This window comes from Dermacentor andersoni, chromosome 10, assembly GCF_023375885.2.
Source record: "Dermacentor andersoni chromosome 10, qqDerAnde1_hic_scaffold, whole genome shotgun sequence".
Lineage (NCBI taxonomy): Eukaryota > Metazoa > Arthropoda > Arachnida > Ixodida > Ixodidae > Dermacentor > Dermacentor andersoni.
In genome coordinates this window covers 88275661-88293603 of record NC_092823.1, presented here as the reverse complement: position 1 = coordinate 88293603, position 17943 = coordinate 88275661, and the positions used below count along the sequence as shown (strand labels likewise).

Below are 17943 nucleotides of genomic sequence, written 5' to 3'. Positions count from 1 at the left end.
TGCGTCCCGAAGGGTCCTTGAAGTGGGATTGTCAATCGAGATCATAATAATGCAATTAGGGAGAATATGTTGGTCACTCGATACGTTTTTCAGCCGCTGACAGGCGTGCTTTCTTGTGCTTAGTCATCGTTTGTCCTGATGAACTAGAATCGGGAACTTTTGAGGCGCAAGCCTGAATTGATGTATGAATGGTAGCAATGTCCAAAGTCGACCAATTCCCAACTTTCAGACTGACCAGTAATGTATAATGAACGAGTTGGGCACAAATACGTTCGCCAATGTGAAGTGGTTTGCACCATCGCCTAAACGTGGCCGGTACAAGCATGCTTGAGTGGAGCGTATTGGGATGAATGAGTGGTTACACCACTCGGCATAGAGAGTGTAGAATTGCCTAAAGAGCCAAATAAACAACTCTGGTTTTTACTTTGTGGGGCTTGCCGGAACAAAGAAGCGACGAGTTCCGCAAGCCATAGAATACACGCGTCATTTAGCTGGCTGAGGTAGCTGGTGTTGTACAGTGTAGCGTAACCGCGAATGCGTGCCGAATAATGAAGTTGAGTGGTGCGAGATTGTTTTGTAATTTCTGCAGTATTGTCATATACGTATCTAAGGGCGTCCGGGTGAGGTTTGGCACCACGGCCAGTGTTACCTGCACCGAGGCAGGTTTCGCCCGTCTAGATTTTCTCAACACGCTGAGAGAAGTGTATATTTAGGCTCACCGAGTTTCTCCGCCGATACGTCCAGTAGCAGGCACGCACAGCGTGGTGCACAGAAGAACGGTTCCCTTGAGTGTGTTTCACTTTTTAGTAGCGTGTGAAGTGGAGAGGCCATCGCAAAATTCCAACATGGCTTCGCTAACGACAAAAGAGTGGATGTAGAAAATGGGAAGACAAACAGTGAACCGGTAGAGGCATTTGCCATTGCAGCAGTGTTGCCGGCTGAAGGAAATGACAATTTCAGGCGCACGAGCTTCCAATGTTCCTGGCTCGGAGGCTGAACTGACGCGTGGGGCAGTCGCTTTTTGGCTCACGAGGATTCTGAATAAATTTAGCCCTGGTGACCTGACAGCCTACATCCAGTGACACTTGAACGGCAGGTGGAGATTACTTGGGTAACGTGGTTAGCTGGTTGGAATCGTTGTGTTTGGTCATTCAAAGTCCCTTCTATGGCGGTGACTGTCCGGGGAGCCAGATCGTCATCCAAGTTCAAGTCTGCTATGCTTCCTGCCACCTGATACGCGACAACTTTATCTGCACAGGGGCAACCCTTGAAGTACTTTACGTTCAACGGGAGCTTCATGTCATCATCCTTAATAAGGACACCATCCTTTGACTTGAGACAAGTTTGTATTATTCTTAGAATTGAAGACGGCTGAACATTTCTGCCGTATGGTGTTTGTTATTTCCTCTTCGTGTAAATACTGAGGCGTTTTAGATAAACGATGCATTCCGTTTACTTCGCTTTCTGGTTAGTCTCAGGAAAGCGTGAGAAATGCGTGGCGAGCAAGAACACAGTAAGAAGATTCATTTACTAGGAATTGCAGTCAGTTTTAAAGAGTTCTTTATGAAATCACATCTTCGACTTGCGCTACAATTTTATCGTTCAAATTACCTTAAAGTTTCAGGTTTCTATTCACAAGTACATAACAAGGCTAACAAATCAGCCAAGCGAACTGGATATTTAAGTTTCCTCGTCAAAGAAAAAAAATATATAAGTGAGACATGACAAGTTCACATTCTCATTGTATTTTATTTGAGAAGAATGAAATGACAACTATATAATAGTGCGAATACGGTTTATTTCTTTTACATTCTCAATAAATAAGGCCCAAGACATCAGCAAATTCTTAGCATATAATCATCGTTTCAATATTTTCAGCACACATATTATTCTATGAAGCCGCCATCTGCTTGTAAAGTTAACACGAAGAGCCATGCACCCAAATAGCTTTCCTTGGGGAACACAAATACGTGTAGCCGAACAGGCACCTAGGAAGTAGTGACGTTTGTAGACTCAGCCGGTGAACCTCTACATTGTGAAACTAGGCAATCATTAAGATAATGAACGCCATGTGCTGGCTCTACAGCATGGGTGCCTGTACACCAAGGCATCAGAATGGAGTAGTGGAATACAAATGCTTTCCGCGACAATCGGAGTTCTACAGCCGAGGTACGTTGTACTGTGTTAGTCGTGCTAATACGCAGAATGTGAAACTGGAGATAGGCGCCATCGTACGTTTGAATCGGTAATCGGATAGCTTTCGCTGATTACTTCTTTTAAATGTTATTATGTGTTGTGAAACGCAAGCAGCAGGGAATGTTTCACCCATTGACCCAATCTTGTACACAACAAATTGTTTGTGATATATTCAAAAGTGAACATTATTCAATATAATTAATTTCATATCAACGTCGTATTGAGCAATAATCTCTTGGTGAATATTTCACTGACACTTAAGGCAGTTCGCCTGCAAAACACCTTTCGGAGATTTACAGAACAAAGTCATTTTCATTGTAAAAGCCTATATTTTCCGTAATGTTGTGACTCGTTTCCTTTATTAGGAACGAATTGAAGGTAAATTTCATAAAACCAGGATATTCTTCTCTGCAACCACTGCGAAGAGAACGTTTTGGCGTTTGTGTAAAAACAAAATTTGCCTGATTCTTTTCTCGCCCATCCGTACAAACAATGATACAGTGGAGTGAAATGATAACACGTGTCAAAAATATTATTTTGCGTCGTTGCGTTACCATGTTTTACAATAAGGACGATAAGTGCATCTGCGTACCTCTGGAGCCTAGCTGTGGAGTTTGTCCCACTGACATAGCCTGCAGTAGTGGGCAGTGTGTCTTTGTTAGCTGCTATAATAGCAGATAGGAATGTCTGGGACGCTAAGGTGTGAGGAAAGGGTGACTATAGGCTGGTGCAATGGGTGTCATGGGAGGTTGTAAAGGCGGATGCCGAGCGGTTAAGCCATAAACAAACGAAAGCGCAACAACGTCGGCATAAGAGGCCATATGAGGAGGAGAAAAGGCGTGGCGGGCCATGGCAGGAGTTGTTAACATCTCATCCTCTTTAAGGTTCTGCCGGATGGTAGTTAGGGGTCGTAGCAGCTGAAGGGAAGCTGGAACGATTACTGTGTAGTTATTCAAGAGCGATGGTGCATAGAGTCCGCAACTCAGTCCTTGCAGAAAATGGAGCGTTACATTCATCAGAAGGTAGACGAAGTGACCGCAAATCTTCAATTGGCGATGACATCCACTACGGTAGCTAGATTCTGTGCAACAAGTGCGTGTAAAGCGAGGAAGGCAATCACTTTCGGAATGTGTTGAATACTGCCTTGTTTCGGCATGGCGAGATTGACGCGCGATGAAAGCGCAAACATGTCTTCACTGTAGGCTGTAGTTTCCTCCATTATAATGCACGCGAATGGCAAGTTTTTTTTTTTGCAACCTAAGAGCATATGGCCGTGGTAAAAAAAAACTCACTAACATTCTGTGTAGAAGTTGCCCAGCCGGGCAAGTAGGGTTAGTGATTTAGGAACTACGTCTTAGCGGCGTCTCAGGGGTAGAACGGGACATTGCGAAGTTTTTAAAATCATCCCACCGGCTCAAATCGCTGACGCGGTCATAGTTTACAAGCCAGTCCTAAACGTCATCCTACCAGAATCCAGCGCAACTTTGCGGGTGGCGGTGGGTGCTGTTGACGACTTAAGTTGACGGAAGTGGTTGCACGGAATTGTGGGCTGCTGATGATGCTGGTAGTTCGCCTTGGGAGACGACGGAGGACGTCTGAGGTTAGCGATGACCTGAGCGGATATCCAGTGCCTAAAGCCGAGAGGGTGGGAAACACGTTCTCTATCTGAACAACTTCTGAGGATAGCATTTTAATATAGCAATGTTTGCACAGAAGTCCTTGTGTCGCATGTTTGTGTTATGTACAGATTGAGGTCATAAATGTTTTAAACAGTGCTTAAAATCTACGTTCATGCAGTAAGGTCAATCAAGGTATCATTTACACATTACCCTAGTTTTTTTTTTCACCTGACCACCTGTTTTCTTAGATTTCTGCCTCGTGTACTTCAGATTATTGAATTCGCTGAAACATGGAGGTGTTCTCTGTGAACCTACTGAACTTCATGCTCCTCTTTGTCATTACGCCCTACATTATGAATCCTGGGTCTTCCTGCCGAACACAGCTGCCACGTGAGAAATGTTTTATGCTTTCAAGATTAGACAGCTGCCTATCTACGTGGCTTTTAATTCAAAGTTGATTGTGCAGTTTCAATCTGGATTTTCACTCTTTTTCGGGTAAATTACCTGGACGCATGCCAACGATAAAACGTAGCACTTAGGAATCGTGGAAGCCCTTTAGTTAGTAAATGGTCGGCTCCATGAAGGACATGATGATGCTCTAGCGTTGGCGGAGTTTAAGGCACAGTAATTGTACCAAGAAGAAGTCGTTCCCGGCTGAGCATACCAATTTTCGGCCTACAGAAGCAAAATTTTGAGGTGCCACCAATATCTCACAAGGAATGATTAAACCTATGGCTAATTCGATGGGCGCCATTTTCCCCCGAACTCTGGCACGAAAACTACCAGCATGGTGCAATCAAATCGGATGTCATAAGAGCGTTCTAGGCGTTCGCAAGATCCTATAGTCACGTTGTCGTTACGGAGAAGAACACACTAGCGAGAACTGAGAGTCACCCAGCTAGCTCATAATTGAGCGAACGTGAGTCATTGAAGGTTCCAGCGTAATCGCTGGCGTCCGCGTGTCTTCGAGAAAGAACTGCACAATTGGCGTCACACATACAAACAGAATATGCAAGCTTTGGTGACCACAGACAATGAATAGAACCATCGATAGCATTAGAGAAACGTCCGACAGGTGCTGGCGCGTCTTGCGCTGAGCGATAACGTTTAGCATTTGTGAGCCGGTGAGAAGCGGTCACCCGTGAAATATGAACATGTGCGCGCGACAGCATCATCAAAAAGATACGTTGGTAATCCACCCTGAAAACTATCGACAGTGCGAAACGACCCGAAAAACACCCAAACGTGCACGGGAACATCCAGTGCTCGTTCGCGCATCGTCTCTATGTAGTTCATGTCTTTTCTCGCGTTCAGTTGCTTTCGCAACTATCATGACAGCCAGCCAAGCCAGTCATCGCAATGGTCATCTCAAAAGATGGACAGAAGTTGTTTTCTTCTTGCATGAGAGCAAAATTCTAGCCAGCGTAAAGACGACGCGCTGTTTTTATTATAGGAGTAAAAAGCTATTGAATGCGCAATTATTTTTCATGCTAAACTAAAGACAGCCGTTATCTCGCGTTAGGTTAAACAGATACTTATACGCGCGTGTATAGGAAAGTTTACCGAAGATGGGCAAACACAGATAATTACAAATGCACGTCAAATCTGCATACCTTACATTATTTTCCCACATAGTCGCCATAGCGGTTCAGAAATTTGTCCCTTTGCAGCACAAAATCTTAGATGCCCTTATTGTAGAATTAGTCCGTCTGACTATGATTGTTATGCAAGTCTCCACAGCCGTTTTTACGATATCAACACACCACCACTTCACGCTTCTCATAGCAAGACACCTTTCCGCATAAATTGGCTGCATTTCCTTTTGGATTTCCATGGGGGTTCGTCCCTTGCTAACTAGAAAAAAACACTTAGTCGCTGGTATGCCGCTGACTTGTTAAGCACAGCCGCCATCTTCAACAACAGAGACCACTAAGGAACGGAAATCTTGACTTCGCATTTGCAGCCGTAACTTGGTCAATAAAATAGCGGCAAATGTTACCTGATTCGCCCGGGTATATCGATGTCCACCATTCAAAACAGCGTTCTCAATTTCCGTATCTGCTACTTTCATCATAACAGTTATACGTATAGACCTGTTTCGAAGAACATATTGTACTTTAAATAAGTTTAGTTGATGTTGATAGTGCGAAGCATAATTACGCTGATTGTCATGCCCACTAAGCGTCTTGGATGCGGCTACAGTTGTGATAGGTATGGGCTCCTTCACGTGTGCACAAATTTCTCGCTGCTCATCTCTTATAGTCTATTTGTTACCCCCACTAGTTCTGGAACATGTAGCTCTTTCTCCCTCCTCATAGTTACATCTGTTATTCGTATTTTGGAACGCCCTACATGTATCCCATTTAGGTTAGGTTTTTGTAACTGATAATTTTCGGCACATGTCAAATAATGGGCGAATTTAATTTTGATAAACTGTACATGGTTGCCTTTATGGCTTCCTAATAATGTTCGCAAAAGGGTTTGATTCGCCTACAAATATTTATTACGTATATTTGTTCTCCTGCTACTTGACATAGGTGAACGTACTGGTGCACATATTTAAGGCACTAAAGACATTGTTTGGTGCGCCAAATGGAGAAATAGATTTTCTGCGCTAACGAACATTGATAGCAACATATTTCCAAAGAAATTTGTAGAGGAAAAGTTAGAATAAAAACTGCATTTACGAGTCTACCATAAAATGTTTGAAACGATAATGAACATCGCTTCATTGATTATATAACCTTAAATTACTCAACGTTGCTACATTATGAACAATTTCACATGCAGCTATGGGACCTCGCCTTCTGCAAGCAAAAGCTTTCTTTGGCAAAGCAGTGCGGGAATGTAAGAACGAAATGCTTGCTTATGCAAAAACAATCCCGCCGCATAAGCTACGTCAGGTAGGTGAAACTTTTAAACTTGGGTGCTGTTTCTGTTTATTTCTGCCATCGCTTTAGACCTCCGCTCTTGGTCAAGTTTTGGGCCGCACAAATTTTCCCTGTCGGTCATTTGACGTCCCTCCATGCACAAGACCGGCCATTTCAAAGCAACATGTAAACACTAATTATCAAAGAATGGACCAAACAAAACGAAACAAAATTTTTCAATTCTGATTGCTATGTTGCTAAGCCCTCCGCTATTGGTTAAATGCTTTCTGGCCACGCACACATTGCCGATCACGTCCGCGACGTAGGGAAACCGCTAAAATGCACTACGTCTATGTGAGGTGTACTGGCCACGGATCCATTATTGTGCCAAACAAGATCAAATATCTTTTAATTAGAATAGCAATTAGAAGGACACTTCAGGCGTGTTTCCACCTTTGGTGCCTGCGTCGCTGTGATGCTTCGTATGAAGTCATATTCCGCATAAACTACGTGGCCACGCACCTTATGATGTGGGTGTGAGGGCGAGCAAGGACGGGGGCTCGATCTCCATCGCGCAAGGGAGTAAGGCGGGGAGTAAGCACACCGCCTTTCTTCGAGGGCAACGCACTGGATGACGTCTACTGTAGCGGTAGCGGTAGCACGACCGCACGTGCATAATCGTGGAAGCGATCTTCGATGGGTACAGAGTCCACGGTGCACCGACGGCCGATAGCTTCGTGGGCGCTGCATTCTCGAGCGTCTCATTCACGTTGAAGCGAGAGGCAGCACGAAGGGAAATTCACTCGCCACTGCTGCCGCTATTCGTCGGTTCAGCATCCTGTTAGCGAGCGTCCGCGGTCATTCAGTAAGATGTATTCGTGTCTAACTGCGCGCGTGTGACACCATGGTTATTTATTGAGGTATGATGCGAATGTTTACAAGTTTTCATTGTCGATTAATCTACAATTCTTACTTTGGAGAGCTTACTATTCATTTGCTTTCGCTATTGATGCTTCGCCTTTCGTGCGAAGCTGTGACATATCTTGGTATGTGGGAGAGGGGGGGAGCTTTGATAATTAAATCGAAGATCACTGCCTGCTGTTTGCTCTGTCGCTGCCTGCTGGGAGGCGCTGATGAAAAAGGATTTCTTTCCGTGTGCAAGCAAGGCCATTGAAAACGGAACTTCAAGCGACCATCAGCGCACGCTAAGTGAAATTTCATACACGTCTTTAGCCTGTGCCCGCGCGCAACAAAGTTTGTAAAACGGTGTTTGCTTACCTGATTCTACTTTTTCATGGTTGCCGCTTTTACGAAGCAAATGCAACATGCGAAGGTAGTGAAGCTACTATTTCATCTCTTGAGTTATATACGGGGCGTTCATTTTAAGTTTTTCAGGAAGCCTAAAAATGGCCCCTTGCAAAACACGTATTTCTAGCTCATTTTCTCTATTATAGAGGGAGGCACGTGGCCATTAGTTGCACGAGAAATTGAAACACTTGTTCGAATAATTATAAAAGCAGATCAATTACATGTTTACATCATTATATTGCGGAACATATTCGAATTTAAGCATCGTAACCGGAGAGTTTGCAAGGCGTACGAATTTGGAATGCATTTCAAGGGTGACGCCAGTTTGGATCTCACGCCATAACACTCTCCGTAACCAAATGCATAGCTGCTTCCTCTTACTTTTTAAAAAAGCTTTATTTTATGCATTCTAGTACGGAACAAACTCAAACGCCCTTGTGTTCAGTTCCACATGTTGGGTAGAAATATCTCAAAACTGGCGTCATCCTAGACATTCAAGTGGATAAGCCTTGCAAACGCACCGAAAACAATTTGCTAATTGCAATATAGGCCGTGAAGTATTTATTGAAAATTGAACTCATGAGTTTTTGTTTGTAGTTGACGTTGCCTTTTGAATTCTTGTGCTTGTAATGCCGGCCTCTTCGAATAATCCAGCTTTAGGACAAACATCATGTTGTCTGCCTCAGGATATTTTTAAAAATTCCGGGAGATCTAAAAATTATCACCGCATGTAGACAAATGAACAGCTATTGCGCCACCCACAGCCTATCAGCTGTTTGCAGAATGGCTGCTATCTTCCTGCCTCATAATGACATACATTGCATGCTTGATTGGCACTTTAACCTTTACAACTTTAGAATTTTTGACGCCCGCACTCCCTTCGAAATGTGTTTGAAATGCTTTTGCGTGTAAATTTTTCAAGTTATTCTTGCCTATAGTACCGCGCAATTGGTCAGTTAATAGGTGCTTTTGTCGAATATGAGGTGGCCATAAGCCCCTGTAGAGAAATAAATTGCGCGAAAAATTACATAAGAATATCATTGAATTTGGCAAATAACTGTAATCTAGAACTCACTGATCTCTTAATGTCCGTGGTTCACTGAAATGTAAATAATGTGCTAGCAAAAGTCCGATGACATCATGCTCAAAGCTTTATGAATTTGTAAATTATAAATGCAAGGATTTCTGTGTTATGGGTTTTGAACTAGAAAACACAAAGGTTTTCGTGGAATGTACAACTAATAACGTAAAAGATTTCTTTGTAGGTTATGAAATCTCCCTGTGTTACCAGAACCTTAGCACATCGCGCGCACTGCAGCCAAATAGTTGAATAACGAAGTGTTTCTCGAAGTAATTGTTAGCGCAGGAGACGAAGACGTTCCTGATGTTCCGCTTCGCGGTGGGTGCCGAACGTTCACATTTATAACCCAATAGTTCGTCCCGTAGACAATCTATCTCTGCGCAACAAAGTTGTTTAGTCTTTTCAGCGCGTAGACGGTGTCGGACTGCAAACTCTGTTTTGGCAATGCATATTTCGGGAGTACATTCAACACCATGTTTCACGACACCACGATAGTGGAGGAGCCAGATCAACCTGAGCAAAGGGAAAGGGTGAAATCGCAGACGCTTGCCCAACTCTCCTGACGCCTGCATCAGTCGTGTTACGTCGGATTGATATCAGCGCTACTTGGACCAGTCCGAAACGCCGGCGCAACCCTTCTCCCCCATGTGCTACCTTTTGTTGCGCTGTCTCGGCCACGTTAACGCCCTGTCAACTTTTGCGCGCTCCTCGCCTTTTGTCAGCCATTGAGACAAATAAAACCTATCACAGTAGGCAATCCTTCTATCTAAAACACCAAGCGAACTTGGCTGCTTGTAGACAACGAGAGCTTTTGCTTGGAAAACGTTGCGGGCCTCTGCCCACGCTTTGATTGGTGCTTAAGGAAATTCTAAATGAGTAGATTAGAATAAAATCGGAATGCATTTTTTTGTTTATAGGGCGCCTTACTTCGTTTACGTATCTTCTGAGGTATTTCGCGTTATGCAAATAATCTGTATCTTGTCCTGTACCTTGATCTTGTCCGAATGAAAGGACTTGTCCGTGGCAAGGAAAGCTTAATCATTTACGCCTTTTCTCGGCGTCCGATATTCTTTCAGTACATAAAAAAGTTAGACAAATAAATAATTTATGCTTAATTAATTTTGTCAAGGGGTGTTAAAAGGAGTTAAAGACATTCTGAGATGCTTGAATGTGGGTCGATCCAGCAAATAAACAAGTCCCTATACAAATTATACCAATTATCTCTTTAAACGAAAGAGCCATGTGATTGATGGTAATAGAAAGAAGCCTCGATGTGTCGAGTTGGAGGAGCTCAGAACTGTTTCAAGGAACGCAAAAGGTGAACGCCACTAAATTTTGCAGAGCAATAAATTTCGGCCAGTTTCACAAAGCATGGCAAAACTGGACAGCCGAAACGATCAACTGGCGTGCCTTTTGTAGACGTCCATGACTGACGTTAGTGGCTCTGCTTCACCGTCGGGCAAGCATGAAGCAACTTTGACTGCGCTTTGATTGAAACGCTGGCTTAATATTCGTCCACCTGAGACTGTGAGGCACAAGAAAACGCCTTAGTCATGAACGTCTAGAAAGGGCATCTATGACACATCCTGGTGATATTTCCAAAATCGCCCGGACAATCCCTTAGGTCTGTAACATGTCAACCAAAGTAGCAATATCAATTTTATCCTGAATCAGGTTTTGTATGTTGTTCAATTGCTGGAATGGCTCAAAAAGTGCGCTTCTGTCAACCTAGTAGATTAAGAATGCTCCGCACAGTTTAAAATTTAAGTTCTTCACGTGTTATTCATATTTCCTTTGCAGGTTGTACAGGTTGCATGCTCCATATATCACTCCTGCATGTCATCGGTTAAAGAGCAACACATAGATCCGGTGAGAATTAGTGACAGTCTTGTTTTATTATGTCGTAATGTATGCCCCATCTCTTCTAAAAATGGAGTCCTGAACTGAATCATGTGCAAACAACATACAAACATGAATCAGCAGCATGCTGGTGTACCTAAGGTGCCGAACCAAAGCGGTAATAATTCGAACTTCGGGCAAGTGCCTGCGCCAATACTTTATGATCAGACTCCGGTTGGCATTCAAAATGGTTTAAATTTTTCTGTTCGTCTTGCACAGGGATATAAAAATATCTGTTCAAGTTCAGGGTACACTAGAGAGTGGCATTGGCGGATGGATCACCTTGCCGAATGGGGCTGCAGGTAGTCATCACGCAAGAGCCCATTCATATTAGAGTAGATAAGTAACAAAGGTATGCACACTATGTGGAGTGGATTAGACTAGCACCATTACGGGCTTCACTGAAAACGAGATAAAAAATGCCAAACAGAGTATAAACTATTTAGAAGAGAATCTGTTTGTATTTACTTGAGCCCAATGATCTTTATGCCAACACGAAGACCAAAAGAGGAGAATGGCACGTTTTCATCGAAGCAGGAGCATCAGTTAGCCCCGTCAATGGTGCTACGAGCATAATAGTGACACGAGCAGTTATTTATCTTTTTCTCGGGGACTGCATTTCACCCACTAACAACCTAAAGAAAGATGCGTCTGCATGATTGGAACTTACTGGAATGTTATCGATTGTTCAATGCCTTGCGTGTTGTCACCAAAGCTTGTGTAGTGTGGTTGTATACGCGACGCCAACTGTGTGTACTCCATTTCATATATAGCAGTCAACGCTGTGGATGCTGCGCAAGAAGTTCGGTCAAGCAAATGTATAACTCCGCACACTCTGTCCACGCTTCGTTGTGCGCCAACGGTGTTCGCTCTCGCAAGCATGTACATGAGGCTCCTCGGGACGTGTCTCAAACAAAATAGTCCGAACCGAATAACACGTATAAACATAACCTAAAGGAACGCATTAGTAGATGTATGCTACAGTGTGTGTGTTTGTAAGGATTGAAATTTGTTTGATTCAATGATGAGCCTATACAAAGAACAGTTGTGCACAACTGCGGTAAAAAAATATCGAACAATAGGTGCGAACGAAGCCACCGCAAGAAATTCCCTAGATTCCAGGCCGTTGACTGCTGTGTATGGAAGTGAGTATAGTACTTCTTGGAAGACACGCGGGCGCCAGCCATTACTCTTTAAACTTCGATGACTCATGTATTAAAGCGGATGCGCTTGACCGACAGATCAGATTTCTTCGATCGCCGACTGTACTCGCCGCTATCGTTGTGCTTTGAGTGTACATTCTTTTTGTGGGCACTAGTTCGCCTAATAAAAAAAACTTATCACAGTTTAGCTGTTCTGTTTTTCACCGTCACTAATACATAACAATATCCGAAGACCCAGTCAACTTTTGTATCCTCCATAGCCATAGCGGTCAATGAACATAGTTCAATCAGACTCTGCGCCGACAGCCGACTTGTAAACCGGTAAACAAAACAGTTCCCCTTTACTATGCTACGCTTGGATTATATCAATAATAAAGTAGGGAGCACCATGGTTTGGTCAAAGTGATTTCGGTAAAAGGCTGCTGACAGATTGCACTACATAATCGATCGAACACACATTTTCGCCACACGTTTTGATGTTTGTAAATTAATTATGCAATCATTTGGCTGGAATAAAAAAGCCACGTGGTTGCAATAGATAATAAATATGCGCTCGTCGCCTTGAATGGTGAGCTCTGCTGCGTCTATATAGAAATGGGGCGCGATAACGTAAAACAACCCCAAACTTTCCTATTCCAATTCTGCAATCAGCCCTCCGCGACTGGTCAAACACATTTTGGGACCAGATCCACTTCACCTGTCTGTCACGCGGCGTCACGGAAACGCCATAGCTCCCCATCTGATATGACGTGTACACACTGATTATACACGATTTGACCGAACGAAAGAAAAGTAGTTATTTGTGAATCGAAGCCTTTTCGCCATTAGCCCTCGGCTTTTGGTCAAACTTTTCGGGGGACACCCAATCGCCTGCCTGTCACAGACGTCATAAAACTGCAAACACTGACCACGTCAAATTGACATGTACGCGTTCAAGATGCATTAATATGCCGGACACAACTGAATTTTCTTCTGAATAGCGACAGACTGCCCCGTTCCAAAAGGAATAAAAAATGGCTGCCGCCAATCGCTCAGGCACAGGCAACTTGCACCTGCAGGAGGGCATGGGTTTATTAGCGTATACCTTTTTGCGTGGCTGTGTAACAATTTCGAGCACTTTCTGTACGTTTACGACCTTGTTCCGCCAAGTCTTCTTTGCTGAGTATCCGTTCTGGCAGCATTTTTAAGCTTCCGTTGCATGACGTCGCGATTTTCAACAAGCCACCGCAAGCCAAGTAAGGGAAAGCGGACCAATCGCAGACACTGGCGCCACCCTCTTCATTCGGTTATAGATTTTCAGTGCAGTGGCTCACACCATCGGATCCCTCTCCACTTGAGCGTGCTTGTCCGTCAATTAGATATGACAACCCGCTCAATCTTGGCAATGTTATTCGTTTTACAAGCAAACAAAAGTGCCCTCCTATGAACGAGGAGAATGTTTGATTGGTATGTTCAGACAACCCTGCGGGTGACCGTCCGATGCTTGCGTTGGGGGTTACGCAAATTTGACGTCAGGAGCTTGCAATAAAACGTATTGGAATAGCTTTACGTTATAGGGCCCATGATTGCGTATTTCAGAATAAAGGCGCACCATGTGGCGCTTGTGTCTTATGTCCAAGACGCTGAGTTGAGCAAAATTACTGATCCCCGTTTGAAAGAGGAAATTCTCTAAAAGGCCAGCAGTATATCTGATTGGAGTCTTTGATGGCCTTAAAAAATGCATTGGAGGAGAGTCGGTACTGAGGAAGAAGATACTGCCCAAGCCATATAACATTTCTTTTTTGCGAGTATTTCTGGGTTTCCGGGAAGACTTGACAGCGCTTACTGCGCGTTATGCCCCCAAGACGAAGTGCTAGGTATCATTCACACAAAACACGAATGGAGTGAAGACTGGGAAGGGGCATACCAACAACTTGTTACAGATATATGCATTGAGCAGATGTAGGCCCTTCCGCACATTCAAGGACAATTGCAGCTTTGCTTGAACGCCTCGCTGATTGGAAGAGGTTCCGCCTCTTTTCTTCGAGACAACAGAGGGCCGATGGAACGTCTGTTGAATGCTATCGGCTGATATCCACACTTCCACTAAAGAATAAAAAAGGAATGGCAACAGAGAAAGGAGCTCTGACAGAGATGCTGGCGGTTTGATGTGGTCATATATTTTGAGACTTGCATTCAAGGCGGGCATTTTCGGTTGTTCACCCCCCGAAAACATACACATTACGCAATTATCGAACTTTTCACCACCAAATGACTGCGTCACCTTAAAGGATAAGTGGACTGCAGGAACACGCAGGGGACTTGACACATAGACATGAATAAGGTACCAGAGGCTGCGGCAGTGCCTAGGCTGCACATTCGAACAACACTGTATACTAAGAAGCTGTACGCACTGTAGCTGTGGAAGGTACAGTGGCTGTCTACTTGCAGCTTTGTGTTATGTGGCCTCCGCCAGTATCTTCATTTATGTGTTACACTTAGCAACACAAGCATGATTGTAATGTGATCTAATTGTACCTATAGATACAGGATGGGAAGCAATACGCGCCAGATATATGCTGAGCGGAGATCTTGCTGCTCTATCATGGCACTCAAGAATCAGGTGGCCATGATAGATCCGGGAAACCGTTCAAAAAGTTTATTCAACGCTTTACGCGGACAGGCATGGAGAACGCTTTCTATCACAAATCCCGCCAGCAGTATCGAATTTCGAGAGGCAAATAATACCACGAGAAAACGAAATGATTAGTTGAGTGCAATAAACTGCGCCCATCTCTGCTTTGAGAAGATTCGAAATAAGGGAGAAAGGGGTAGGAAAATGCAGGTTTCTTGTGTTTTCCTGCAAAGAAAGCACGTAGACGGCAGCAGTCAAATGCGGAGATGCTAACCGCGTTATCGCCATCCTAAACTGCGACATGTTGCAGACGACCAATGTCATAGTGTTTTGTAAAATTGGCGGAGACTAGAGGCATGAAGTCACGGTTTTCGAGACCGTGCTACGCGGAAGGGAAATGTCCTTGACGAAAGAATTACACGTGACATAGGGAAATACTTGGGCCTACCAGCTGGATTTTCAGGTCCGAGAAAGTGCGTATTGGAAGCGGCAGTTACAAATCCCAACTCGACATGCACGAAATAATTAGGTTGAATTTCTTACTGCCCTGCATGGCGGGGCGAAGATAACTTGGAATTGCGTGATGACACGCTACAAGCTACTCCGCCAAAAAAGTATTTCAGATACAAATACAGGATACTACCCGAATTATTGTATCCGATATATACTCTTGTATCCGAAACTGTTAACCATTACTTTTGTTTTATGGAGAATAATTTTTAAACCCACTCTTCTGCCTTGCCTCTCCAGGTCAGTGAGCATGAATTGCAATCAGTCGCCTGAGTTACTAAGCAAGGCGTTAACATCAGCGAATCGCAAGCTACGAAGATGTTGTCCATGAACTCTGCTCCAAGTTCTTCGCAATCCAGGCATCCGAATACCTCTTGTAAACACGTTGTGAATACCATTCGAGAGATCGTATCTCCCTGCCGGAGGCACTTCTTTATTGTGATTTTGTTGCTTTCTTTATGGAGGACTACGGTGGCTGTCGAGCTGCTGTAGATGTCTCAGTATTTTCACATACGGCTCGTCTACACCCTGATCCCGTAATGCCTGCTTGACTGCTGAGGTTTAGACAGAATCATACGCTTTCTTGTAATTAATGAAAGCTATATATAAGGGTTGCTATATTCCGCACATTTCACTATCACCTGAGTGATAATGTGAATATGGTTTATTGTTGAGTAGCCTTTATGGAATCCTACCTGGTCCTTGGTTGACAGAAGTCTAAGGTGTTCTTGATTCTATTTGTGATTACCTTAGTAAATGCTTTGTAGGCAATTCCCAAGGCTTTCTTTACTTCTTCCGGCGTTACTTGTGGAATGTCCAATTCTTCTAGACTTATCTCTCTTCCATTTGCGTCGTGGGTGCCGTGCTTACTGTATAATTCTCTATAGAACTCCTCAGCTACTTGAACTATCACATCCATATTAGTAATGATATTGCCGGCTTTGTCTCCTAACACATACATCTGATTCTTGCCTATTCCTACTTTCTTCTTCATTGCTTTTAGGCTTACTCCGTTCCTGGCAGCATGTTCAATTCTATCCATATTATACTTCCTTATGTCAGCTGTCTAGTGATTGTTGATTACCTTGGAAAGTTCTGCCAGTTCTATTCTAGCTGCAGGATTAGAATCTGCCATACATGGGCGCTTCTTATTCCTAACTTTCGTATCCTGCGATAGCTTACTGGCATCCTGTTTAACGAAGTTACCCCCGAGTTCTATTGCACACTCCTTAATGATGGCCATAAGATTGTCGTTCATTTCTTCAACACTAAGGTCCTCCTCCTGAGTTAAAGTCGAATACATGTTCTGTAGCTTGATCCGGAATTCCTCTATTTTCCCTCTTACGGCTAACTCATTGATCGGCTTCTTTTGTACCAGTTTCGTCCGTTGCCTGCTCAATTCTAGGCTAATACGAGTTCTTACCAGCCTATGGTCACTGCAACGCACCTTGCCGAGCACATCCACATCTTATAGGACGCCAGGGTTAGCGCAGAGTATCAAGTCTATTTCATTTCTACTCTCGCCATTCGAGCTCCTCCACGTCAAATTGCGGCTATCCCGCTTGCGGGAGAAGGTATTCATTATCCGCATATTATTTCGCTCTGGAAACACTACTAATACCTCTCCCCTGCTATTCCTAGGACCTATGCCATATTCCCCACTGTCTTGTCTTCAGCCTGCTTCTTGTTTTCCCTGGCAATGAAGTCGCCCATCAATATAGTGTATTTTGTTTTGACTTTACCCATCGCCGATTCCACGATTTCATAGAAGCTTTCTACTTCCTGGTCATCATGACTGGATGTAGGGGCCTAGACCTGTACGACCTTGAATTTGTACCTCTTATTAAGTTTCACAACAAGACCTGCCATCGCCTCGCTAATGGTACAGAATTCGTGTATGTTACCAGGTATATCCTTATTAAACAGGAATCCGACTCTTAGTTCTCGTCACTCCGCTAAGCTCAGGTAGCGCAGGACGTGCCCGCTTTTTAGCACTGTATATGCTTCTTTAGTCCTCCTAACCTCACTGAGCCTTATTATATTCCATTTGCTGCCCTCTAATTCCTCCAATAGCATTGCTAGACTCGTCTCACTAGATAACGTTCTAGCGGTAAACGTTGCCTGGTTCAGATTCCAATGGCAGCCTGTCCTGACCCACAGATTCTTAGCATCCTCCGCTGCGTCACAAGTTTGGTCGCCGTCGTGGTCAGTTGCTTCGCAGCTGCTGGGGACACTTAGGTCAGTGGTTTCATTGCTGTATTCATATAGGAGGTTGTGGCCAAGTACTGCACCAGGGTGGCTAATCCTGCTCTGGTGCGGGAGTGCGTTACCGGTTCTGGTCACCGGGATCAGGCCGCATTCCAGGCCTGTTTATTCAATTTTATCACCGAGCGGATTTCTCTTTATTTTAATACGGTGGAAGATTGCGCGGCACTGGGATTCATACCACGGTCCTCTTGCACGGGAGGCTGATGCTCTACCTCTGCGCCAACGCTGCAGTGCTGCACCACCACCGGCACCGCGCCCGCCACCGCCGCAGGCTCAGTGAATACCTACAAACACGATATAGGTGGTACTTACGAAACATATGACATTTAAGCATGAATTGTTGTCAATTTTCCTATTAAGGTCAGACAGGAAAATTTGGTGCCTGTGCAAATTCAGGTGGCTTAATGGCAGCAGT

The 17943-nt window shown here is 44.1% G+C and overlaps 1 protein-coding gene across 2 annotated transcripts in view; it reads left to right on the top strand.

The window, feature by feature from the left end:
* Positions 1–4089: 4089 nt before the first annotated feature.
* The window catches only part of LOC129388365 (uncharacterized), a 37478-nt gene continuing 23624 nt past the window's right edge, over positions 4090–17943 (top strand). For both annotated transcript variants that reach the window (XM_055078500.1, XM_055078499.1), the window contains exons 1-3: positions 4090–4205; positions 6606–6718; positions 10875–10943. In XM_055078500.1, the coding sequence (XP_054934475.1) occupies positions 4106–4205; positions 6606–6718; positions 10875–10943 (282 nt within the window). In that variant the 5' untranslated portion in view covers positions 4090–4105. The remainder of the gene's footprint in view (positions 4206–6605; positions 6719–10874; positions 10944–17943) is intronic.